This window comes from Aedes albopictus, unplaced genomic scaffold (genome assembly GCF_035046485.1).
Source record: "Aedes albopictus strain Foshan unplaced genomic scaffold, AalbF5 HiC_scaffold_181, whole genome shotgun sequence".
In the NCBI taxonomy this organism is placed as follows: domain Eukaryota; kingdom Metazoa; phylum Arthropoda; class Insecta; order Diptera; family Culicidae; genus Aedes; species Aedes albopictus.
The window spans coordinates 1-26,678 of NW_026916960.1; the positions used below are offsets into that span (position 1 = coordinate 1).

General features: G+C 41.3%; 1 protein-coding gene across 2 annotated transcripts; it reads left to right on the top strand.

Moving 5' to 3' along the window:
• Nucleotides 1-3,661: 3,661 nt before the first annotated feature.
• Nucleotides 3,662-25,584, top strand: LOC134284482 (uncharacterized; the record flags this gene model as incomplete). 2 transcript variants are annotated; one of them, XM_062843391.1, is given in 4 exon segments in its annotated part: nt 3,662-3,966; nt 7,588-7,774; nt 22,426-23,103; nt 23,214-25,584. In XM_062843391.1, coding segments are annotated over 3 exon segments (1,163 nt in total), but the record flags the coding sequence as incomplete, so codon positions are not given.
• Between the last annotated feature and the right edge of the window lie 1,094 nt (nt 25,585-26,678).

Consider the following 26,678-nt stretch of genomic DNA (forward strand, 5'->3'; position numbering starts at 1 on the left):
TCGGATTGACTTTGGTCATCCACGTAATGGACTTCATTTCTGGTGCACTAAACAGGAAACAAAAGCAACAACAACACCACGTGCTCTTACCTCTACCGTCGATAAAGTATAGGATAAAGTAGCACCGTTTGTGCTCATTGCCATCAATTTGTTCTTGAAAAATAGGGCAGTAAGGCCTGGTAGCAAGTCACTTTTAGGTGACTTGGTCACTATTTTAGGGTAATAACGTGCCCCTATGTTGATGGTGTTCTATCTAAATTGATGAATGATGACTTTTTAACTACACCCCACAGCTGTAAAGACGTGGGTATTCAGTATGACCATGCTAAGGGTTCAATTCGAAGATTCCCTCTGGAGTTCCTTTACTGATAGCTCCTGGAGTTCCTTCTGGGATTCCTCAAAGATTTTCCAAGATTGACCAGAATGTGCTTCTGGGATTTATCGAAGAGTTCCTTCAGTTTCCATCATTTTTTCTGGGAATTTCAACCGTGATTTCTTCCTGTATTTCTCCAGAAGTCCCTTTCAGAATTTACTCCTTCCTTTTATGATTTCTACAAGAGTCTTCTGGGATTTTTCAAGGAGTTTCTTGAGATTCCAGGGCAATTCCGGAGTGACTCTGGAAAACTCCAACGTGATTTAATTTGAGTGATTCAATTGATATTTTCCTAGGATTTTTTCAGACGTTCCCTCTGTGATTCTTCCAGAAGTTATTTTTCTGAAATTCCTGAAGAGGATCAATCTTGCATGCATTCGGGAGTACCAGGAATCCTCCATGAATTATTGTTGTAAGACCTCCAGGAATTCTTCCTAAGATTGCTATAGAGGTTCCTGCAGGAAATGGGGTTCCTTTTGGAATGCATTCAGAAGTACTTTTACCGGGATTCCCAGGAGGAAATCCTGGAGAAATACAATCTCAGAAGGAGCTTTTGAAGAAACCCAGAACAAACATGTAGAGAACTTTATACAAAATTGCTGAAGATATTCCCTAAGTAATTCTGGAAGGAGTAACTAAAAGAATTCGGAAATTAGTTCAAGAAGTTTTTCCTGGACGAATTCTCGGAATTCCTGAAAGAATGCTTGGGATGACCCTCTTGAGCATTCCCGGAGAGAACTTCTGAAGGGAACCTGGAATAAATCCAGGGAAAATTTCTGAAAGGATCCCACAACGAACTTTTGGTGTAATCTCCGGAGAAAATCCTGAAGGAGTTCCAGATAAAAGTATGGGAAAAAATCATGAAGAAATTCTAGTATGAGTTCCTGGAGTAATCCCGATATCAGCTGATGAAAAACTTCGCAAGAAATTCTTGGTGGAATCCAGGAAAGATCTCCTGGATCAATTTGGATTCATTTTGGATTCAGACCAAAATTTTCCTAGGGGACTGCGGGGGTTTGTTTGGAATGACACAAAAGAAAATCGAAATTTGTGTCAGCCTAAATAAATAAAATAAACGACAATTTTCAAGTGATGGAGACGCATGGTCATTCCATACGTACAGGGGATAGACAAAATATTTGGGATAGGCAAAACTTTCCCTTTTCAAAAACGGACAACTAGCTGTAACTTTTTGAATTTTCACTGTAAGTTGATCAATTAGTTGTCTATCAATGGTCCATATTTGGGAAAGATCGGGCTATTCTACTAAGAAAGGTTCTAGTAAAAGGCATAATTATCCTAAGGCCAACTTTGAAGATAAAATACGTGATGTAAAAAAAGGTTAAACCTTTGTTGGAAAATATAAAAAAAAATAGTCGTTGTGATCGAACATTGTGAAAATCATATAAAACTGATATTTTGACCATTTTTGCCACGGGGGTGATCTCATTTTGTTGCCGCTTATCATGCGCAACCAGTGCTCACTAATACCATCATTCACTCAATACAGCAGCGGGAGAAAATAAGGAAAAACGCACTTTGGCGAACAAAGTTTGCGAAATGAGGTGTTGTGGGTCTTATCACAAGCAATTCTCACTCTCTGTAGGAACTTTACCTAAACATCTACACTCTGAAATTGAAAATTATCAATCAATGCCGCTTTTTCAAGATCAACACTTTTATGAGATCTAATGTGATGTAAGCGTTTTGCATCGATATCCCTCGTAAAAAGGTAAACATTCAAATTTCACGACTGTGTTGGTGAATATTTTGGCTGGAGCATAAATTTATGCTCCACGTAAGGAGGCACAATCCAACCTGTCAAACTCCATAGTGAAAAAATAGGTTGCCGTCCCCTTGATTTTTGCATATTAATGTTTACTCATTAAGAAAGAATTGCAAATCGGTTATTTGGTTCAAAAGTTATATCGGCTCGAAAATATGAAAAAAATGAGAAATGCCATTTTTTGAACCACCCTATTTTCAAAATGGCCATCCTAATGGCGAAACAAAAAATTACGGGACTTTTTTTTTTTCATGGAATATCTGAAGAATTTGCTGATCAAGTTCATTCAAAACTTTCGGTAAACACTCAGGAAGTCCCGATATTATGAATTTGAAACTAATAAGCAATTTTTAAAACTTTATTGTAGAAAAGTTCTCTGTTTATTGCAGAGAAGTTTTCCTATTTTTCTGAAGAACGACCAGAATAAAGAGGCAAATACATGTACAGATATAAAAAAAAACTCAATTTTTAGGGTTCCTTCAGTATGTTAACTTTGTTTTTCTTTTCGTTTCAATAGGTTTTTAAGCACTTGTACGCTACATCGGATTATTCTCAAGAACTTGATAAAACCCTTAAAAAAACAAGAAATTGAATTCACTGATCAGTAGACAATTTTTTAAAGATTAGAATATTTTGAAGGAATTCCTGAAGAAAATATTGTAATCATCCTAGAAAATTATCAAAAGTTTCTTGGTAGAATTTTTAATACGTTTCGTAGGAAAATCTTTTATTAAATATTTCTACCGCTGTTTAATGAATTCTTTACAAACATTTAAGGTTCAAAAATATTTATATTAAACTACTTGTGTAATTCCCAGATTAAGTTGACACAGCTAAGTTGCATTCGGTAATATTAACGATATCTCAACAGCTCGTTTTTTCAACAATATTGTGTAATATTTTTATCGCGTTTTATTAATAGGTGTATTGTTTATTTCTCAAATTTTAACAAAGTTCGGTAAAAGTTACTAACTTTACCGAATTTCTACGGTAAAAATATTTATATAAGTTATTAATTGATTTTTTTATGTACAAAATAACAAATGTTTCTTGGATAATATTTTTTTCATTGGAAATGTTTTTAAACAATACAAACAGTAAAATTTGGGTTCAAGTGTTTTCGCTTCTTTTCAAAAATTAGCTCCTAATCGGTTTCGGCAAGTTTGAAGGAATCCCTGACTGCGCGCAATCTGTACCACTGACCTCGTCAAATGTGTTATCCCATCCGCGGCGTGGGTGAATTGTCTCTGTCTAATCGATTTGTTTTTGTTCTCTTTTTCTTTTCTTCCCCCGGATTTCCTCTACCGGAAACGGTCGGAATCTGTTTCTCTGTTTATACTCTACCCTAAAATGTGTTCTTGTGTATGTACGTATCGTATCCATCCATCCAACCAACCAACCATCCCATCACTCCATCAAATCATTAATGTTGCCTAACCCGTGATCGCGCGCCATCATCGTTGTGTAACCACCATCATCGTCATCGTACCACCGTAACCCAGTCGCCCAAGAGGAGTCCCACTCGACGCCGGCCCTGTTGACCACCGGAGGTCCGAACGTGGGCAACTCGGCCGTTTCCCTAGGCATCATTCCAGAGCACTCGTTGCTGGAGTCCTGCGCGCGACTCTCGGTGTCGCTCGAGGGCCCCGGCATCTTCAACGTGCAAAAGTCCAGCTGTTCCTCGTCGTCGCACTCGTCCTCGTCGACGACGACCCGGTCCGGCTCGCAGCATCACATGACCCTGGACGAACTGCGGGCGGTCAACCGGTACGCCGAGAGCACCAAGAGCCTATCCTTCCTACCTCAGGTGAGGGTTATGCACTGATTTACAGTTAGCAATCATTTATATCTCGCTTTCTCCCTATTTACTACCACTAATCGAGCTTACACACGTGTATTTATATATCGAAACACTTATATTTACAATCGAAAAACAATAGATATCAAAAGAACACAAACACTCCTCCATGTGGAAAACCGATATTTAGCGAGTAAAACGACATCCATCTAGGCTTAAACTGTATACACATCTAACAACATTATTGAACACCGCTGAACTGGGAGGTGCTTTCAGGAAGTAGTTTCTAGCTTTCGATTATAGGTTTTATCTCATCTGACCAAATATATCTCGTTAAGTATTTCCTCAATCGCACAGGGAAAGTCGCAATAATAACGAGCTTTTCTCCGTTTATTAGGGAGCACCAAAAACTAAGCCGGGGCTTAATCTAATCCTGCTTGTTTTTTTTTCTCTAAACTTTTATATGGGTTTCGGTTAGCTGCTGCAATATAGAGAACTAAAAAGCTGTAAATTTTCCTGTAACACAATAATATTAAGTACGACGTGCTCTCACACAAACAATCAATCAGATTGCTCACATTAGAAACAATTAGAAGGACAATTCCGTTTGGTAGAGATAAGACTGGAGAGGAGATCGATTCGTGAATCAAAGCGCAGCAGAGTGGAAGTAGATGGAGTTTGCGTAGCGAAGAATAGAATTAGACTAGTGCAAGTTTTTTCGTTGTATCTAGTGAATAATAACACACACATTAGTTGGGTGGTCGAAAAAACAGGGACGTGATTGTGGTAGAGTTATACATAGGTAGCGCATTCAGTATTCTTTTGTTTATTGTCTGTGAATTATTTTGAACATGTATTTTAATTGGATTTTTAATACTGCACAATAAAAACTATGTGTTTAGTACTGAAAGATAGATGCAACGCTTTTATTTATTCTAGTACAGTTTTGGGAAGATTGTCACTAAAACTCCGGAATATCTTGATGAGTATAGTTTTTAACCTGTAGTACTGAAAATGTTTTTCATTTACCACTTTTGCGGCTAATGGCATACACGTTATACCACTATCAAAAAACTATTAAAAAACTTCAGTGAATCCTCTTATGCGAGATTCTTCTCGAAATCCCGAGCAAATTATCTTCAGAATCCTGAGGCTTCTAGTCCGAATCTAAGAGGATTCTCCTCAGAATCCTGAGAAGACTCTCCTCAAAATCCCGAGAAAATTCTCCTCAGAATCCTGAGAGGATTCTTCTCAGAATCCTGAGAGAATTCTTCTCAGAATCCTGAGAGGATTCTTCTCAGAATCCTGAGAGAATTCTTCTCAGAATCCTGAGAGGATTCTTCTCAGAATCCTGAGAGGATTCTTCTCAGAATCCTGAGAGGATTCTTCTCAGAATCCTGAGAGGATTCTTCTCAGAATCCTGAGAGGATTCTTCTCAGAATCCTGAGAGGGTTCTTCTCAGAATCCTGAGAGGGTTGTTCTCAGAATCCTGAGAGGGTTCTTCTCAGAATCCTGAGAGGGTTCTTCCCAGAATCCTGAGAGGATTCTTCTCAGAATCCTGAGAGGATTCTTCTCAGAATCCTGAGAGGATTCTTCTCAAAATCCTGACAGGATTCTTTTCAGAATCATGAGAGGATTCTTATCAGAATCAAGAAGGGATTCTCCTCTAAATCCTGAAAGGATTCTTCTCAGAATCCTGAGAGGTAACTTCTAAGAATCCTGAGTGGATTCTTCTCAGAATCCTGAAAGGATTCTTCTCAGAATCCTGAGAGGATTTTTCTCAGAATTCTGAGTGGATTCTGTTCAGAATCCTGAGTGGATTCTGTTCAGCATTCTGAGTGGATTCTGTTCAGAATCCTGAGTGGATTCTGTTCAGAATCCTGAGTGAATTCTGCTCAGAATCCTGAGTAGATTCTGCTCAGAATCCTGAGTGTATTCTGCTCAGAATCCTGAGTGTATTCTGCTCAGAATCCTGAGTGTATTCTGCTCAGAATCCTGAGTGGATTCTGCTCAGAATCCTGAGTAGATTCTGCTCAGAATCCTGAGTGTATTCTGCTCAGAATCCTGAGAGGGTTCTTCTTAGAATCCTGAGAGGATTCTTCTCAGAATCCTGCGAGGATTCTTCTCAGAATCCTGAGAGGATTCTTCCCAGAATCCTGAGAGGATTCTTCCCAGAATCCTGAGAGGATTCTTCCCAGAATCCTGAGAGGATTCTGCTCAGAATCCTGAGAGGATTCTGCTCAGAATCCTGAGAGGATTCTTCTCAGAGCCCTGAGTGGACTCTTCTAAGAATTCTGAGAGGATGCTTCTCAGAAGCCTTAGAGAATTCTCTTAAAATCCTAATAGGATTCTTTTCAGAATCCTGAGAAATTCTCCGAATCCTGACAGATGCTTCTCAGAATGCTGAGAGGATTCTTCTCAGAATCCCGAGAGGATTCTCCTGAGATTTCCAAGAGGATTCTTCTAACAAACCTTAGAGGATTCTTCTCAGAATCCTGAGAAGATTCTCTCATAATCCTGATAGGATTCTTCTCAGGATACTAAGTGGATTCTTCTAAGAATCCTGAGAGGATTCTGCTCAGATTCCTGAGAGGATACTTCTCAGAATTCTAAAGGAATTCTTTTCAGAATTCTGAGTGGATTCTTCTCAGAGTCCTGAGAGGGTTCTTCTTAGAATCCTGAGAGGATTCTTCTCAGAATCCTGAGAGGATTCTTCCCAGAATCCTGCGAGGATTCTTCCCAGAATCCTGAGAGGATTCTTCCCAAAATCCTGAGTGGATTCTTCCCAAAATCCTGAGAGGATTCTTCCCAGAATCCTGAGAGGATTCTTCCCAGAATCCTGAGAAGATTCTACCCAAAATCCTGAGTGTATTCTTCCCAGAATCCTGAGAGGATTCTTCCCAGAATCCTGAGGGGATTCTTCCCAGAATTATGAGAGGATTCTCCTCGGAATGCTGAATGGATCCCCTCCATAATCCTGAGAGGATTCTTCTCAGAATCCTGAGAGGATTCTCCTCAAAACATCAGTTTGAAAAATTCAGAAAACAATGTTGGAATCGTTGAATCATGTTGCTCCTTATTCAGCCAAAAGGCATCCGGTCCAATTTTCGGACATCTACGTATACCATTAGCCGTTTTTCGTATTTTATAATATTTTAAATAGTAGAAACCGAAATATCACAGTAGATTTAAATATTGTATTGTACATTAACTAACCACTGAATTTAGGTTATCAACTTCGTTAGATCTTGGAATGGTATTTAACCTCTCCCATTAGCTGGGGACGCTCTCATAGAGTAACCATAGATCAAATCCATCGCTGTGCCCTATCGTTAGATTCCTAGTTTTATTCCCTGGTTTGAATGATAACATGTGTTCCTTCCCATCCGATAGAAACCATAAATCCTCGCTAGGTTCTTTTAGGTAGTATCATTCTCTGTAGCCTCTGTATTACCACACATCCAAGGTCGATATGAAACAATCTCACCATTTGCCCTTCTGTCTGTTTGCTCTGTTTCTTTCTCCCCCTTGTGCCCCCCGTGGATATTCGTTACCGATATTGCAATACTGTTACACGCGTTACACGGAATAATAACCGTTCGACATAATACGGAAAATCTCCTCGTGAAGCAGGTCCACGAGCGGCAGGCGGCCCGAATGCGCACCCGATCCGAGTGGTTCCTGGGGGCACGCGGTGGTTCCCTGGAGCTGTGCCACCCGCAAATCGTCACCTCTACGCCCATCCCGGGCAGCATCCTAGGCAGTGGGGGCGGAGGACCAGGACCTGGACCCGGACACCACCACCACGGCATTATCGGTACCTATTGTAACAGTATTGATGAGCATTTGAACGATATCGTTGTTGTTGATGTTGATGTTAACCACCACGAGTATCTTGGCACTGCCTCGACCACTAATCATCATCATCATCATCACCATCCGCATCATTCCAACAATCGGCATCACTATCACCACCATCACCGTTACCATCATCCGTATCATTTCGAGAATGGCACGGCTTCTGCATCCGGTGCGAACAATAGACGGTCGCAAGCAGCCGGCGGCGACGGGTGGTTCTTCGAACACTGCGACTCGATCGAGATCGACCCGGAGGATGTCGACGTCGACATGCTGGACGGCGAAGAAGACGACAGTCGGTTGCGTGACGAACACGACTTTGCTGTCATACAGAGCCATCACTTTGACAATCGAGCGGAGAATCGACGCCGTCGGCGGCGTCAACTGATCCGCCAGCGACGTCATTCGTACGATCAGCTTCTGTCGATGACGGCTTCTGCATCGACGGCGGACTGCGGTCGTAGCGATCGGCCGTCGTCTTCGAAAGATCAGCACTCGACGACGATTGTTCCGGCGGCGACGGCCAAGAAGAACCATTCCAAGCATGATCAATCGACGGCGCCGCCGTCAGCACGAGCTGCTGACACTGCTGCTACTAATACCATTCCCAGTACGGCTATTGCTACCACCTCCTCTGCCACTACCAATGGAACCCCGTCCAGGTCTAGCAATAACCTGAACAATACCATCACCACCACCACCGGTGCCGGTAGCCTACGGAGCCCATCGCGAAACAATAGTAGTAGCTCGGCCAACAGTACACGTCAGAGCAATTTGTCCATACTTGTGTTTACCGTGTTGGATTTTCTGTTCTAGAAATTCGGGATCGTTACACCGTTTTGAGCAATTTTTAGGGGGGAAAATGAATCCAAATTCGCAGTTTTTGAATGACGTCTAGTAGGTCTCTCCTCTCTTCTTGGAGTAACAATCCTACAACAAGACAAAACTGCTTCTCAAGTGATCTATAAGCACTTCCACAGTTATTACCTGAGAGCTTCTTCTGCCAATGATCGTTTTACATGTCAGTTTTGTTTTCTATTCCACAGAAACGTTGCTTGATCTGTGGCTTAGATGGTAAAAGCGCCGGTCTAGCGAATACGAAGTCGTGGGTTTAAACCCCACCAAAACACGATTCATCCTTTGGGAGAATAAGATATTCCAACCACTATTTTCAAATTTGGATCCATTTTTTGCTCACCATGTTCTAATGCCGACGAATTGCTCAGGACGGTGGTCTCGAAATGACTGATGTTTGCTTCTAACTCGTATATGCACAAATGACCTATCATCTATTGATTTCATGCGTTTTGTTCTTAGGTTAAGTATACATTTTCATATATTGTAACCACTAAGCTAATTGGCAACCGATTGTTACTTTAGTTTTGTAAGTAAAACGAAAACCTGAAAATAGCTACTATTAATATCACTCGCGCACATGCATTTATTTAATTTTAATGTTATCACGAATAACAAATTACACACAAACAAATACACTGTTTTTACACGAATCAAAACATCAAGTATTTACCACACACATACACACTTATACACACATGAGCACAGTTATATACTTTCCTATTAGTCGATAAGGTTTGACTTGACGCACGGAAGTAGGATTAATTGGAGTTACATATGGCAAGAATCGAGCGAATCGATGTATCTCAGTATTTGATACGTATATTGTTTATTAAATGCTTATTTATCGATAGTTTTATTTTTTTTCGCTAGGATTCTTGTAAGTTATAAACTGATTGAACATTTATTTCAATATAATAGAAACCTTCGGAAGACGTCGTTTTACCTAAAAGAGAAAGCTTGATTTTTGTATTGTTTTGTGCACCGATACGAAGGCACACAACTGATTCAAAATATTCTAAGGGGTGTGATCTTTGGTTTGTGATGCTATTTATCAAAACTTTATTTCATTCGTTTATTCAGCAGATATCTGCAAAAAAGACTATAGTGTATTCCGCTAAACTCGGTCAGCTGCTTCTTATTTTTAGTCTGTCTTACAATGGTTCCGGTCAAGAAAATGCCTTACAAGCGTTGGATCACCCACGATCTTATCAACTCTTATGAACACAATATCTGCAGGGTTGCTATCCGGCATTGCAAGGTCACCAAAGTTACCAGAGGTCTCATACGATTTGTAGTTTTTCTCTTTGTCAACTGTTAGCAAGAAATCTGAGGGAGACGAATTGCTCCACACCACCTTTACTACGCCGATGTCACTGTTCTAAATGTTCTACCAATGATGTTCCTATCAAAAATTAATTGTAATTGTAATTTTATTGAATACGGTATCCTGTCAGTATACATATACTTTATATCAGGGCAAGGAAACAAAACTAAACTACTGAAGATTTACATTACTATCGTAAGATTACTATCGTACGCAAAACAAACGAATTAAGCGGATCTGCTGATAAATGTATGTATCCTGGCTACTACACACCGCCTCGTTGTACGCCTCTTGTATTGCGCATTTCGAAGCATCATACCGGTGAAAGAAAAAACGAAGTTCTATGAAACGCTGGAGTTATCTTTGGAGGAACTCTTGCTGAACTGATAAAAAGAGTTTCATTAGAATTACTGTTTGTACAGCATTCTTTGAGAAATTATTGGGTGAGTTTCGATTGGAATTCTCTAAGAATTTCTCTCAGGATTTTTTTTAGTGTTTGCCAGGAATTTATCTTTAAATTTCTCAAGAAACTTCTCCAGGCGTACTTGATCCAGGCGTTTGATCAAAGATTCCTACAGTATTTTTTTCATCAGTTCTTCAAGAGATTCTTGCAGGAAGTTCTACAGAGGTTCGGGTGAATCCTCGAAAGGTTCCTTCAAGAATTTCTCTGTATTCTCCTCCAGGGTTCTTTTCAGATCCTCCTACGTGGAGTGGATTTTCTCAGACATTTTTTTAGAAATTCCTCTAGAAAATTCTCGAGAGATTCTTCTACAAGTTCCTCCAGGGGGTTTCCCAGAAGATATTCCTCCACGAGTTGCATCATAAATTTCTCTTGGGATTTATTGAGACCTTTCTCCAGGAATTATTTCGGTAATTTTTCCGCGAACTCTTCAGGAATCCCTTAAAAGATCCTTTTGAGAATTTCTTCAAAAATCACTTCAGGATTTATTTCTTAGCGTTTCTCCCGGAATAGCTGAAGAAATTCTGCTTGGAATTACTGCAAAACATTCTCCAGTTTTCCAAGCAGTCAGGGAATCCTCAGAGATAACTTCTGAAATTGCTTCAGGGGGTTTTGTCCACCTTTACCTTTCAAATAATTTGCAAAAAAAAATCATTGAAGAATTCCTCTAAAGAAAGTATTATGGAGACACTTTCAGGATTTGCTATACAATACCCTCAAGAAATCTCTTCAGAAATTGATTTAGAGATTTCTTCAAGATTTCCTCCAGTTCCTTTGCCTGCAATGTCTACAAAGATTCCTCCATTTTTTTCAATAAAGGAAGAAATTGCTTAATAGTTAAATTCCGAAATTCCTCAAGGGAATTTCTCAAACAAATCCCTTCAGGGATTTTCTCAGAAGCTTCTCCAGGAAGTTTTCCTTCAATTTCCATCCCAAGGAGTTCCTCCAGGAACTTTCCAATCATCAATTCGGAAATTGTTTCAGAGATTTTTGTTCAGGAATCTTTTCAAGAAGTTCTCAAAAAAAATCTTGGGATCTCCAAAGGTTTCTTCAGGGATTCCTTTAGAAATTCCTTCTGGTTACCCTGAAGAATTACTTCAGTATATTTATGTTATTTCATAAAGTACAGAATAAAAATTGGAGGAATATCTGAAAGAATTTCTGAAGGAATCTCTGAAAGAATCCCAGAAGATATTTCTGAAGAAACCGTAGGAGATATTGAAAAAAAAAAACATTTAGAAATTTCGTCAGTAGCCACTGAAGAAATTTTTAAGGGACTCTTGCAGGAGCCCTAGAAATTTCCAAACCCAAGATTTTCGAAAGAACCTCTGATATTTTTTCTCAAAATTCTGTAAATTTTTAATAAAAAAGCCATGGAAATTTTTTTGATGATATTCTTTGCTGACATTCATGAAGAAATCCTTAAACTACCAAGGACAGAATTCCCGTAGAAGTTTCAGAAGGAATCCATTGAACAATTTCTAATAGAATCCGTGGAGCATTTTTTGAATAAAGTTTTATCTAATTCTTTTAGAAATCCTTGAAGATATTCTGAAAGAATCTTTGGAGATATTAATATTATTATTATTATTGTTGTTTATTTCATCCGACTGATGTGTCTTAATGAATAAGTTCTTACAACTAGTTAAACACAAAACGTGAAAGTCTACTCTTAAAATTATTTGTCGTTACATTAAAGTCATACAAGTGCACCACATGGTTAGAACATTCCATCATTGCTCGAATTGGTTCTTGGGAAGTATAATCCCACCGTATAAAAGGCAGCCTGAAGAATTCGGGTCGGCGAGTAGCATAGCCAGGAACATTGATGTCAACTAGCACCAGCAAGTTTGGCGCATCAATTTCAGCAGCAAGTAGTTTAGCTATGAAGATAGCCTTGGCCCTTTTTCTTCTTTGCGTCAACGTATCCAGCCCAATTAGTTGACATCGACTCTCATACGGTGGCAGATTCTGCGGATCATTCCACGGCAAGTTACGCAGTGCAAATCTCACGAATCTCTTCTGAACAGACTCAATTCGAGAGGCCACAGTGCTGTGATAGGGATCCCATACTATCGACGCGGTTTCTAGAAGAGGCCGAACGAGACTTACGTACAGAGATTTGAGCGTGTACGGATCTCTGAACTCCTTGCTCAGTTTGCTGACAAACCCAAGTTGACGGCGAGCCTTATCGATGATCTCTTCGTGGTGATTTCTGAACGAGAGAGCTGAGTCGAGAGTTACACCTAAGTCCCGGATCGTTTCAGTTCTTTGTACCAGTTCGCCTCCAATCGTGTACTCGAAAAATAACGGATTCATTTTATGGTGGTAGCTTATGACGAAGCATTTGGGGATGCCGAGTTCCATCTTATTTGCTTGGCACCAAGTTGCAAACATCTCAAGCAAAGTTTGGAGTCTGCGACAATCTTCAACACCGTTGATAACAATGTACAGCTTAAAATCGTCAGCGTAACCCAGACAAAAGCATTCCCCAATATGTAACAAGGCATCGTTAATGAACAACGAGAACAATAGTGGGCCTAAATTGCTGCCTTGCGGTACACCGGAAGGGTTTTCGAACCAGCGTGAAACAGACGATCCGATTTTCACGGCTAATTTTCTTCCACAGACGTACGATCGGAGCCATGCAACAAAGCCGGACGAGCATCCCAGTTTATTCAGCTTATCTAGCAGTATGGAGTGATTAACCTTGTCGAATGCTGCCTTAAGATCGGTGTATATGGCGTCTATTTGCCGACCCTGCCCGATGTTGCGCAGACAAATAGACGCAAATTCGCACAAATTCGTCGAGATACTTCTTCCAGGGAAAAATCCATGCTGGCTTGTGGAAATGTAATGCTTTGTCTGGTAAAACAAATGTTCTGAGACAATGATTTCAAAAAGTTTGGAGCATGCACAAAGCGATGTGATTCCGCGATAACTTCGTACGTCATTTTTGCTGCTTTTCTTATGTATCGGGAACATGTACGATGCTTTCCAGCGCGTAGGGAAGGTAGAGTTGCTCAAAGAAAGGTTGAACAAGTATTGGAGAGGTTGGCATAACTGCTGACAGCACCTTTTCAGGACACACGCAGCAATTCCGTCTGGTCCGGGTTGGAAGGAGGATTTTAGTTTTCTCTTAGCTTTCTGAATTGCTTCAGGCGACCCCTCGAATGTATTAACGTCCACACTTCCAGCAGGAGTAAGTTCCAGAGCAGCCTCGGTACTGGTGGCATTGCAGGAGTTTGAATCGAACACTGAACTAAAGAACGAAGCGAAAAGTTCGCACTTATCCGATGACGTATTGGCCCTTTTTTGATCCAAATGAAGAGACGACGGCAGTCCAGACTCTTTACGTTTAGACTTCACGAAGTTCCAGAATCTTTTTGGGTTATGTTTTAGATTACGCTCTGTACGGATGGCATGACGACGATACAATCTGATATTCAAACTGCGATACTGGCGGCTAGCGAACTGGAACGATAACTTATTCATTTCTGTGCGATGCCTACGATAGGTTCTTTTTGCTGCTTTGCAGTTCCTTCTCAGGCGGCGTATTTCAGGATTAGACCAAGGCGGCTTTTTTGGGAGACGTCGCAGTGGAACAAACAAAGTAAAAGCGTTTTGAAGGATACTCGTGAAGTTCTCAACGGCATCGTCGAGGTTCGCACATTCTGTCACAATTGACCAGTCAAGTGCCGACAAGTGCCGGCGCAACCCATCGAAGTCCGTTTTTTTGAAGTCGAATGCATGGGCATAAAACTCGTCAACATATTCTTCAAGCAGAGGTTCACAATTGTTGATGGTACACGAGAAGGGTTGGTGGCAGACGTCGATTGGCAAGATGGGCTCTACAACATCTTCAATCGTAAAATCATCCACCAGCTCTTCATTGACGAACAGCAAATCTAACGTGTTTCCAAAGCGATTCTTCATGTAGTTCAGTTGACGCATGTTGTTTGAACTCATTCCGTCAACCAATGCCGCGTTTGATTGCGTGAAGGATGAAGCTGTGACATCCACCGAACAGTAGTGCTCCTCGTTTTGCATCCAACGAAGCCCTGGCCGGTTGTAGTCACCAAACACTGCAACTGCGTTGCGAGAGAAGAGATTACAGATTCCATGCTGGCGATATGACGATTTGTTGTTTGTACATCCGACGCTTTGTCTGGTGGGATATACACTGCTCCAATAGCAATAGAACGTTGCGCCATGGTCAAAGACACCCAAACATGCTCAATGCTGTTTTCATTGCTCGGGATCAAACTGGACGGAATGATGTTCTTCACAGCAATAAGAGTACCACCGGACCGTTTCTTGGTGCTTGTCAGCGCATTGCGATCACCACGATAAACAGCGTAGTCGTTACTGAACAGCATACCCGACGGAATCACTTCGTCTAACCACGTTTCAGTCAACACGATTACATCGTAAAGCGAGGCAGTCACTGAGGCATAAAATTCTGAATCTTTGTCCTCAACCCTCTAACATTTTGGTAATATACCGAGATTCCAGAGCCTAGTTCGTCCTGATGGCTGATCGTTCGTGTTGTTTGCGGTGTTTCGTCATCGTCAGCTTGTGGGATACGTTGCATTTCTTCCAGCGAAGGTTGTCTAGAAACAATTGACGCATCAGAGGTCGTCGACTGAATATTTAAATTCAACTTGCCTTGAGGTACGTGTTGGAAGACCCTTTCGCCACTCCCACACGCAGGCCCGGGACGACTGCTGAACGCTGGCTGGAATGGCGCGACTGTGGTGGGGGGCTCCAGGGCTTCCATAATGCCAACTTCGGTGCGTCCCAGTGATGAGTCGATGTACGTTGACAGTTCAAGTGAAGAAGGTGGACATTGGCTGGAAACGACGAGTGGATCAGGAGCAATCGAGTAAGCAAAATCATCGTACTTGCCTGCAATACCGATTTGGAAGACCCTTTCATCACCCCCACACGCAGGGATATAGAGACGAACCAGCCAAGGGCTGAAAGTCTCTCAAATAAAGATAAATCAATCAATCAATCTTTGGAGAAATATCTGAAAGAATCACAGCGAAATTCTCTCCTTGAGGAGCACTTAGTGGAACTTCTATAAGAATTAATTTATGAATATTTAGAAACATTCCTGGAGAAATCCGTTACAAAAATTCAGGGAAGATTTTCTGCAAGAATTCCCGGAGGAATTCGTAAACGGTTTTTTAAAGGAATCCCTCATAGAAAGTCTGGAGGTCCTAAAGGAACCTCTATATGAATTTCTGTGAAAATTTCCAAAGGAACAGCTGCTGGAATCACAGTGAAATCATGAAAGATCTTAGGAAGTAATTCTGGGAGACGTTCCTTGACGAAATTTATTGAAGGAACCGATGTAGGACCTCCTGAAATAATCTTTGGATTGTTTTATGGAAGTAATTCCTGGATCTAGGGGAAATTGTGTATTCTCGGCAGTTTTGTTCTCTTCGTCATGGTTTTTTTTAAAGCTGTTTAGCTCAGAGTTGGCTTCAAATCCTTCCCAACCAAGCTGAATCATACGACCAAGTATCAGGAAATTTGGCCGACAAAAACTTTCCATGATGAAGAGAACAAATTGTCACCCTATTTTTGAAGGAGGAACTTCCATAAATTACTTCACGCTTTGAAGAAGGAGGGAGATTCAGCAAAGTGTGACAACCCGAGCAAAGTTTCATAACAATCGGATAATATAATTTGTTATCTGATATCAAAAATAATTAACTCGTTTTGTTCTCTTTTTTGGCTGAATAAGCAGGCAACATAACAAACATGATAATAACCAAGTATACGCGAGATATCATTTAAATAGCTCATTTTGTTGTCATAAAAGGCACCATGATAACATTTTCTGTAAATCAATCAATTTCATCCAAATGAAAACTCATTTTGTTATCAAAAAGATATTTGCAACGCCGTGGATAACTAACTTCCACTGTTGTCGTCGAGGATGATGCCTCCGATTTGAAAGGTGTGGTAATATGAATTATCAAGTTGATAACACATAATTTTAAAATGAGTTTTGGAGCGAGCACTAGTTATCAGTTTGTTATTGATCATTTATTGTACTTTGCTCGGGAACCCACACACAAAAGTCCCATACGGAAAGTGTGCTATATGGGCGACGAGGGTTGAGAATGGACCATTTTTGAATGACCTTATTTATAGATTTTCTAAGGCATCTATGGATCCATTTAAGAACGTTCTACATAGAAACTCCTTGCAAAAAAAATATGGAGGAACTTAAGGGCATTTTTTTATTATCGTACAAATTGGGCCGAAGGGTCTCAGATTTTCATGAAGTTTTTTTTCCGCAGGCAGGGCTCATGGATATATGAACAAAAAAAAAATTGAGAAAAAATCAGGGTCGCTTATTTTCACGGAAAACTCAGGTGGATTTTTTTTTGTTTTCCCCTGACACTACTTAATTTGAAAAATCATAACTCAAGAACGAAGCATCGTAGAAACAAAGTTTTTTTTAGAAAATGAAAACAAATTTTCTCAGGAACCAAAAAAAATATGAACTGGAAAAAGTTTTCCACAAAATTTTCCACAGTTGAGAAAATTCGTAAAGAAAAGCCGGAAAAACTGTGCCCGAACTCGAGGAAAATTTTCAAAAAAATATTTTTGAGAAGGTAATTTTATAAGCTTTGATCGCTGAAATTTTTGGAATGTACTTTTTTTTTCGTTACTGAGCTATGGCCAATTTTGTGAAAATGACCATGTAAGCCTATATTATATGGTAATTTTTCACAAAATTCGCCACAACTCAGGAACGAAAATTAATTGCATTCCAAAAATTTCAGCGATCAAAGCTGATGAAATTACTTTCTCAAAAATATTTTTTCGAATATTTTCCACGAGTTCGGGTAGTTTTTCGGCTTTTCATTATGAATTTTCTCAACAGTGGAAAATTTTGTGGAAAACTTTGTCCACTTCATATTTTTTTTGAATTCCTGAGAAAATTTGCTTTCATTTTCATTAAAAACTTTGTTTCTACGATGCTTCGTTCTTGAGTAATGATTTTTCAAAGTAAGTAGTGTCAGGGGACAACAAAAAATTTCCTTCTGAGTTTTCCGGGAAAAAATAAGCGACCCTGATTTTTTCTCATTTTTTTTGTTCATATATCCATGAGCCCTGCCTGCGGAAAAAAACTTCATGAAAATCTGAGACCCTTCGGCCCAATTTGTACGATAATAAAAAAAAATGCTAACCACCAACTCTCGACTTCCGAGTATTTCGACATCAAGGCATTGCTTGATGTGTTGAACTTTTGGTACCTATAACTTGCTTGTTTCGGCTCTGCAGTTTCTTTCGAAAGCGGCGGATCTACTGTGATTTCGTTTCCGCTGGTTAGGTTACACGTTCTGCCGTTCCGCTTGTTGTTCTTCTCGATGGGCTGACAGAGCGGAGGTTTGAATGTCTCTTACTTTTACCAAAATTTGACTGCATGTAGACAGCTGCTCTTAAGTAATTGCTCTCATTATATTCGACATCATGGTCTTCCAGGTCGGCGATGAATTTTGGTGTCGGTTTGTTGTTCTCTACAGAGATGAAAACTCACCGAGAAGTCGAAGTGATGTACCGCAGGGTAGCTTGGTAATCGGTGGTGCTTGCAGGTCCCCCACAGTCCGTAGTCACATTTGTTGGAACACCGAATCGTGAGATACAGTCGCTGACGAAAAGACGTGCTACGGTGAACGCTGTCATGTAAGGTAATGGGATACCCTCGATTGAATTTGTCGACGTGAACTCCAGGATGGGAATACGGTATATTGCCATTGAAATTCATATGGAAGGAACTGACAGATAGCTTCTGTAGAGATATGTCATTGTATACCGTCGGTGTAGTGGACAAGAAATACAGTGGTTAACAAGCTGGTTGCAGTCACGGCAAAGAGAAAAACAGATGAATCTCTCAGAGACGAGACTCTCCGATGGAACTCGGGGATGGAAATACGCAATGCAGATTCTCCGCTGAAATTTGGCTGGAACGAACGGGCGAATAGCTTCTATAGAGATGCCGCTGTATATGTCGGTGGAGTACTCACTTATGTATCTAGCTGGGTCTACGTTGTTGTGTTGGAGTTGCTTTGTCGGGTCCTTGTTGGAAAGAGGTGTTGAGAGGCCTGCTATCTACAGAAATCTCGAGCCTACAGGATATCACGAATGTGTTACGATCAGCTCCCTATTGTATGTGCCAGCCCTTTGTTGACTTTCAACCAATCTTCCACCAAACGCGTGGTCGGCCGCTACCGCCAACGCCACGCTGTTGCTGTGTACAACAAGCCTCCTGTTGTTCAACGCTTTGTACAAAATACAACAACGGGACTACTGAAGGGCTAAGAAACGCTCGTGCTTTTGCGGACCAATGGGTTTCCGCTTGGCTATACTTCAATGTGCTTTGATGTTTCGATCTGCGGCTGCACCTCTCCGTCCGTACAAAGGTCAGACAACCCTGGTTGCTCTCTCTCAGTGACGTCACACAGGATTCGCCCAAGAGATGGTTCCGCTTCCGAACGAAAATACCAATCCCGATGTGCTTCCTTTTGCTTTTCGGGTCGCAGGGCCTGATCAGCGGTTGGTCGGCATTACCTTCTAGTTGCAGACACCAGTCCCTGGTCGATTTGAGGTAATGAAGTAAACGTTTCGCAGTAGTTCAGTCGCACTGCCTCGGAGCGCTAAACTGTCTTCCTAGGATTTCTGTCCAAGCGGCGATTTCGAGTCGAGTCTGGAGTCAACATAGAGAGGTAAAGTAGGCTTCCGACCCGACTACGGTATTTGGTAGAATCTTTGAAGACCTCTCCGCCGGCTCCTTTGAGGTACATCGGTTCCATCGGAGCAGGAGCGACTGTTTTTTTCTGATCCTTTTACGAACAAACATGGACCTGCGTGTAGACACCGCAAATTCTAGCTTCGTTACAGCTTACAGACCAGCTCCTCCTCGCCAGGCACTTCGAACCCGTGGGACTGTCTCATGAGTAATTCTTCGTCAAGCACGCTGTAGAGGTCTGTAGAGGTCTTCTTGACGTCAAAGTCTTGAACCGGCATGTTTCGTTTGGCAGCTACTGTAGGAAATGTCCGCTGGGTTGCCATCCGGGCCACAGGAGCGAACACCTCTTCAAAATCTATGCCCGGCTTCTGGGTGTAGCTTTGTTCTATCACTCGTGCTTTATGCTTTACTTACTATCTCATCCTTTTCGTTTCGTTTCCACTAGTTCCCTCGTTACGTTACTTCGATATGAGACTCCTCAGACATCGCACTTCACCACTTCGGATCCTTCTTGGCTTCCCTAATAGTTGTCTAGTTTTTCGTTGGTGCTGGCTGGAAATCCGACGACTTCTTGCAACACGTAGTCTTCCAGGTACCGTGACAGATTGCCGCGACTCTTCCGTTTTGAATGCCGGAGCTCTTCGCCGGCCTCGTTGCCTTCTTCGTCAGCTTCGTAGAATTTCTTATGTGCGTCCGAGTCCGACGCTGGTTCTTCGTCGAATTCAACAACGTTATCACGTCTTCGAATGAGTGTAATCAGTTTTGTACCTTTTAATTGCGCCCTATGTAGTTCGATTACCACTTGTAATCCTCCTCAGTGTCAGTTATAGTGGATAACTGACACTGAGGAAGATTACAAGTGGTAGTCGAAATACGCGTATCTGTCAAAGGATAAGCAAAATAGGGCGGAATTAAAAGGTACAAAACTGATTACACTCATTCGAAGAGGGTATTCTCCTAAGAGGGTTCGAAAAATCGGTACAAGAACGTTGCCACGATATTCTCTATTCTTGTCCACTTGTTCTTTAGCCAGCTCGCTGGACCAGGTTGGCCCACTGAATACTTCCTTAGAGTGATGATTGAGCACAAAAAGAACAATAAAGTGATTACTTTATACGAGTAATATCGCTTGTAACAATTAGATGATTGTTGGCATGAGCTACTTGTATCATACTCAGTCATGCCTACCCAATTCGGCTTACAATTTACCCTATATAATCTAATGTATACAATGGAATTAGGTAAGACTGAGAAGATCGAAAGATTTCTTTGATTGTTTTAGATATCGTAAACATAATATCCGAGCAAAACCAGTCAAGTGTTAGGATGTTGTCTAGTGGTTGGTGATGGTTAGTTAGTTTGTCGTTTCTTCTGCTGCGTTGATCCTCCGTACCTTCGTGATCTGCGTCATTCAGGTGTTCATCGAAGTACTTCGGCCACGTTTCAATAACTTCAATATAATTGTCCCGGTCGGCATATTTCAGCGTCATGGCTCTGCTGGATGAGTCGAGCTTTTGATAGTAGTTCAGTGTATCTTAAGAACAGCTCATCAGTTCCATTTCCTCACACTGCTTGTTTCAGGCAAAGTTTCTTCTCTCCAAAGCGGCTGAACTCGTTTCTGTTTGCTAGGTTTTACGTTCTATCGTTCCGCTTGTTAGGCTTCTCGAGCTGCAACTTGACTGCTCTGTCGCTGATGCTTGCTTTGACTCCAGCAGTCTTCCGAAGAGGCCTGACCATGCTTAACATCGTTCGGCAACGTCCGCCATTCTGTGAGTGTATAATGGCGATATCCTTAGTTTAAATCTCTCTAGGCCGTACCAAGCCGATCTACGGCGTAGTTTGACCATCACCATCTGGACGATGTTATTTCTACCTGGCCTATTAACTTAAATTTGAAGTCTCTCGTGGTGATCTTGACGCCGTGTCTTGGGCAGCGATCGTACTCACGTTACAGCTTCGTGTAGAATTCGCCCTTATCGCCTTAAATATTCCCGAAGCGTTGAAGAATAGGACCATGGATCCTGTACAACATACCTCCTACTGCGCTACGATGCTGAACTCGCCATCCTCTAGTAAGTAGATAGGCGAGCATGTGGGGGCTCCCGATGAAGTTGAGAGAACTGCAGTTCTACGTATCGACTTTCCACTTTCAAGCCCTTTTACGTCGCGGAGTCATACCTTTAGTTCTGGTTTGAATAAGCATTGGACATTGATATTCATTAATCAAAGTTTTGTGATATTTTGGTGCTTTGTTATCAATTCGTTTCTCATGGTACATATACCAATAACTATAGTGCTTCAAGTTTTGTATTTGAGGCATCACAAACCAAAGATAATTTTGTATTGATCCCGAGAGAAAAACAATATTGTTATTGAATCCTGTCTTCATATAATCGGTTAACTATGAACAAATCAAAATACACTATTCGTTCAACAACCTTTACTAAATGGCGCGTAACAAACTCATCTTGAGTGATAAATTCCATCGCGATGCATCGCTACCACCATCCCAACCAACAACCATAAGTGAGCAATAACAACAAACAACCAATAGTGTTTGACCCAATGTAAATAATATGAAAAGTCAATAATAAAACCACAATAATCGACAATGTGTTCATTTCGTTTTTGTTTTTCTTCTTTTTCTTTCTTACTCTCTTTTGTTTCTTGGTTTTCTTTTTCCTATAATTCTCTTGGTTGGTTTCCTCACGTTTCACGAGGGCGCGCAGTCCTAATAATCGTAATTATGCTACTGTTTGTCCTTGTTTTGCATTTTGTGGCACCGTACTGTCTGGTGAGCGTAATCGTGCAAGTAATACGATGATGACAATTTACTACACTGCTGTTTGTTGCCGCCGGGATCCTTGCGCCATTTTTTTTCTCTTGCGTTGTTTTTTTCTGTTTTGTTTTTTGTTGCATTGGTTTTGCTGATATTTTTCCTTTTTTTTGCCTTCTAAGTGTTACGCTGTTGGCCGACTGATAGTTGTTACTTGTATCATACTTTGAACCGGATGTTTGACGCCCATTTATCTCCTGTGTACATTGACCCATTGTCTATACATCAAGTTCTGATCTCAAAACCCAGCACCTCAACGAAGCCCCTTTTCTTCTTTTCCTCCATCTTTTTTCCACAAAAAACGAAAAACCCTTCCGGTGTATGTGTGTGATGAATTTGCTTATTCCAAAAACAAAAAGTGGGAAACGTCGGTCTGAGTGCGTCGGCCGAGTCGGTCCATCACGTCAAGCGACCCAGCCGTCGAGGTTCCCGCCATGGCCACCTGCACCGCAGTTCATCCCGGCGGAACAAAGAAAATGGTTCTTCGCGGTCCAACAGTTTCCGCAGCAAAAACGCCACTGCCAAGGGAAGTGGTGGCGCCAGTGGCGGCGCTGCCAGTGATGCCAACAATCTGGGCAACAGCAGCGTTGCCAACGTGACGGCACCCAAGGAGCACAACCGGATCCGAAAGCAGCGGGCGGTGTCGTTCGAGCAGACGTCGGCCCTGACCGGAACCACGATGACAACCTCGGCCTCCGGCTGTCCGATACTAGTCGTCGGGCCGATGATCAATCCGAAATGGCACGAGCACGCTTCGAAGTCGCTGGACGAGAAGAAGCTGCTCAGCAAGCAGAACAACATCGGTGGAGGCGGCGTCGGCGGATCGCTGATGGATGGCGATACGGATCTGGTCCGGGGCGATCAGGGGCCGGGAGGTGCCGATAGCGACGGGGATTGGCACATGATGGACCAAAGCCAGACGCCGAGTCAGGCGCATCAACAGCAGACGGCTCCAAGTTCGGTTGGCGGTGGGGGCGGCGGAGCGGCGCCCAGTTCACTGTTACATCACTTCAAGCCACCGCGGATATGAATGTAAGGTACGATACACATTGACGTAGGTTTAAGTTGGGTGGGGGATAAGGAGGCGGATCCAGGGTCGGATCCGGGGTCGAATAATTCGATTTCATTCTTTTTTATTTAATTTTAGTGTCTATTAACGTAGATGTGTGAGTGCGTGAGAAAGGTATGTCATCAGAGAAGAATCGCGTGCGCGTGTTTGACGTTTAGTTAGACAAATTACGGAAATTTTTTACTATACAAGGTACGTCTTTTGTGTAACCAAGAACTGATTCATTACTTTTTGTGAAACTGATCAGTGAAAGAAGTCATGATGGATTCAGATTTGTTAGAGGTGTTTTCTGTGCTAAGGTGCAAAAATATAATAAACAGAATGATGCAGTAAGATGAAAAAGATGGGGTAAATCGGTGAAAATGAGCGATATTTTAGCTCGTAATGCGTACGGCGACCAACACTTAGTTCTACTTCATCGATTATCTTTCACTTCAAGTAGAAGTTGTGTGAAATATTCGAATGACAAGTAAATCATATTAAAACGGCCAATATCTAACGATCTACAAATAAGTAAACTTATCTTTCTACGGTTGGCTTTTTGGACAAGATAAATTCAAAGCGGGTGATTGAAGACGACCCAAAGGTCTAAACCGGAAATAGCTTGCGATTGAAAAAAGCGAATACATATTCAAAAGTTGTATGGCCATGTAGGGTATGTGTTCCATCAGTAATCTCACGCTCCCATATTCATCCTATTCGAAAACAAGCGATTAAAACACCGATTGATTCCGTTCTTTTTGTTTTCATGCGTGCTCACTCCTAACAAAAAATACAAAAATAATAAACAAAACAAACAACGCTTCAATCCTTTGTTTTTCGTAGGATGAAAATGGGAGCCACATGCTTAAAAAGGGAACCAGTACCCTATATGTAAATATAAGGTACATAGAATTAATGGGAAAGATCTCTCCAAGTTCTATTTCATCAGACAATCGCACACACGCTTTGATTTCTTTCCATTTATGTGCCAAGAAATCCACTTTATCGCTAGTGCTACTCATTGCTTGTCTCATATTCCTTACTTGTCAGTCACCTATTGTGTTTTTTTCTCTCTTCGAACTACGTACTCCTGGCAAATAATCCTCCGAAACTAGCCACGCTCGCGACAATGTTTACTTTTCGTCTCAAATGCTTCCTAACGAACGACAATCCCGGCAAGAAATCTTCTGGATCTAGCCGTGCTAAGGACAATGTTCCGCTTTTTGCGTTGAATAACTCACTCCCGGCAAGGAATTTTCTAAATCTAGCCGCATTGAAGCCACTGTTGAATTTTGCGTCTAACACTCAGGAACATTGTGGAGATTCTTCCTAGATTCTACTCAGGGATTTGTCTTGAAAGTTATCCAAAAGATTCTTCAAAAAATTCTACAGAGATCCCCTCAGATTTCGAAACGGTCTTATTTTTTCCAGACATTTCAGCTAAGGATTTCATAGGGAACTTTATCAACAAACTCAGTAGAGTTTCCTCAAGAGGTTAGCAAGAAATTTGCAAATACCCCGTTATAAAAATGAGTCAACAAACAAACAAACAAACAAACAATCAGGAAATCTTCCAGGCTTTCTACTAGAACTTCCTTCTTCTTCTTTATGGCTCGACGTTCTCACTTTAACTTGGCTGGCCTCTCTTCAACTTAGTGTTCTTTGAGCACTTCCACAATTATTAATTGAAGGGCTTTCTTTGCCTGTCATTGCATGCATTTGTATATTGTGAGGCAAGGATAATGATACACTATGCCCAGGGAGTCGAGAAAATTTTCCAGACTGGAACGGGATTCGAACCCGCCGTCTCCGGATTGGCGATCCAAAGCCTTAATCACTAGGCTAAACGGAGACCCCCCAGCTAACACGAAATCTTATATGATGTTGAATAGGATGCTAAAGGGGAGGCCATATGCGTACCTGCTTCCATTTAACCACGTGTAAAGTGTGCGTATATCGCCTCCACTTTTGCATCCTATACACCATCATATGCGATCGTGTGTTGACTGAGCCCTCCGTATGCTTAATTAAAGAATCCTGATGAGGCATGTGTTGAAGTGTGCCACTTATCGTTGAATCACGTCAGCAGAATATTCACTAAAGAGTGTGATTCCTCCAAAGACGCCGAGATTTCCTTGCGGAATGAACTAAGAGATTTTTTTTTATTTGTTTTATCTGTGTTAACGAGATTTTTAGCCCTAGGCTAGTTCATCTCGGGACCCACGCTTTACTTCGATCCCAGATCCTCGGCGTGATAGTCAAGTGTTCTAACCATTTCACCAGGTCCGCTCCAACTAAGGGATTATTTTTGAAGTTTTGGCAAGAATAATTCGAGGAAATCTAGATTTCAGTTTTTTTTATCTGAATTACTATTGAAATGTCGTCGGAGATTCAGCATTTTACCAGGGAAATTCCTGGACAAGGCATTCCTCCGCAAATTTTTTGTCGATATGGTGAAACACGGGAAAACATACCCCGTAACGTGAGTAGATCACCTTGGAATGGTGCGTTGCGGTGTAAGATCTACCAAATCAAATTTTGATCTTGATATTTACCGTATTTTTAAATATTCCAAGATCAAAGTTTGATGCTCTTTTCCTTGTGTTTTGTAGTATTTGTGTTTCAATGTACTGCTAATTAACATTTTATTTCAGCAGGATTCAGGTAAATGTATCGCACGATATGAATAATATTTTAAAAATATGTAACTGTGGCGAGCGTATCACTAATGTGTAGCTTATTTGACGTACGATGTTAATATTCTTTTATATTTCAGATTATCAACCGAAGAATTTAGTAATTCAACCAAATGCCAACAAGATGACGAGGATGAATTGGGCAGACAACTGATTCGAAGCAGTCTAACAATGGTGTGCCTGAACGTTAACCAAGCGTGTCCTTTGGAGTTTACCCTTCCACTAACAACACCCAAATTCCCGTGACACCTAGGCCTGAGAGATCGTAGAGTTGTCTACATTTTTCATAGGTGTCCAAAACTAACCATCCTTTCCCATTCCTCAGCAGTCGCAAGGACGTGGCCAGGACAGTGCTCGACCATTGGAGGATTGCGTCAGTCTTGTCTAAGAGTCAGAGATCAGTCCCAAATCTTTGTGCTTTGGTTCGGACGGGAAGGAGGCAACCCTCATAACAGCGGTCTAGGACTGTACCACCTACGAATTTGTGCGACTCGCCTAATGCTAATGCTAATGCTAATGCTAATATGGTGAAACACGGGAAAACATAAAGTTTCCAGGAAATTTGTTATCAGATTCCTCAAGAAACTATAAGAGGATTTTAGTATTTTGTATTGCAGATACAAAACTCAAGTGAATTATGGGCAGAATGTTGAAGGCAATCTTGAAGAAACTCTGACGGCGTTTCGAGAGATTCTGGTCGACATTTCGTATAAAACCTGATTACATTCCTGGAAATTCTTGCAATAATTTCTAAGAAGTTTTCATGTAATTTAGCCGGAAAAAATAACTTTTTTCGGAAAACTTACTGAAATTCTGGTGAGAATTGTAATAATGATTGTTCCATTCGGATGTTTCTGGGATTTCA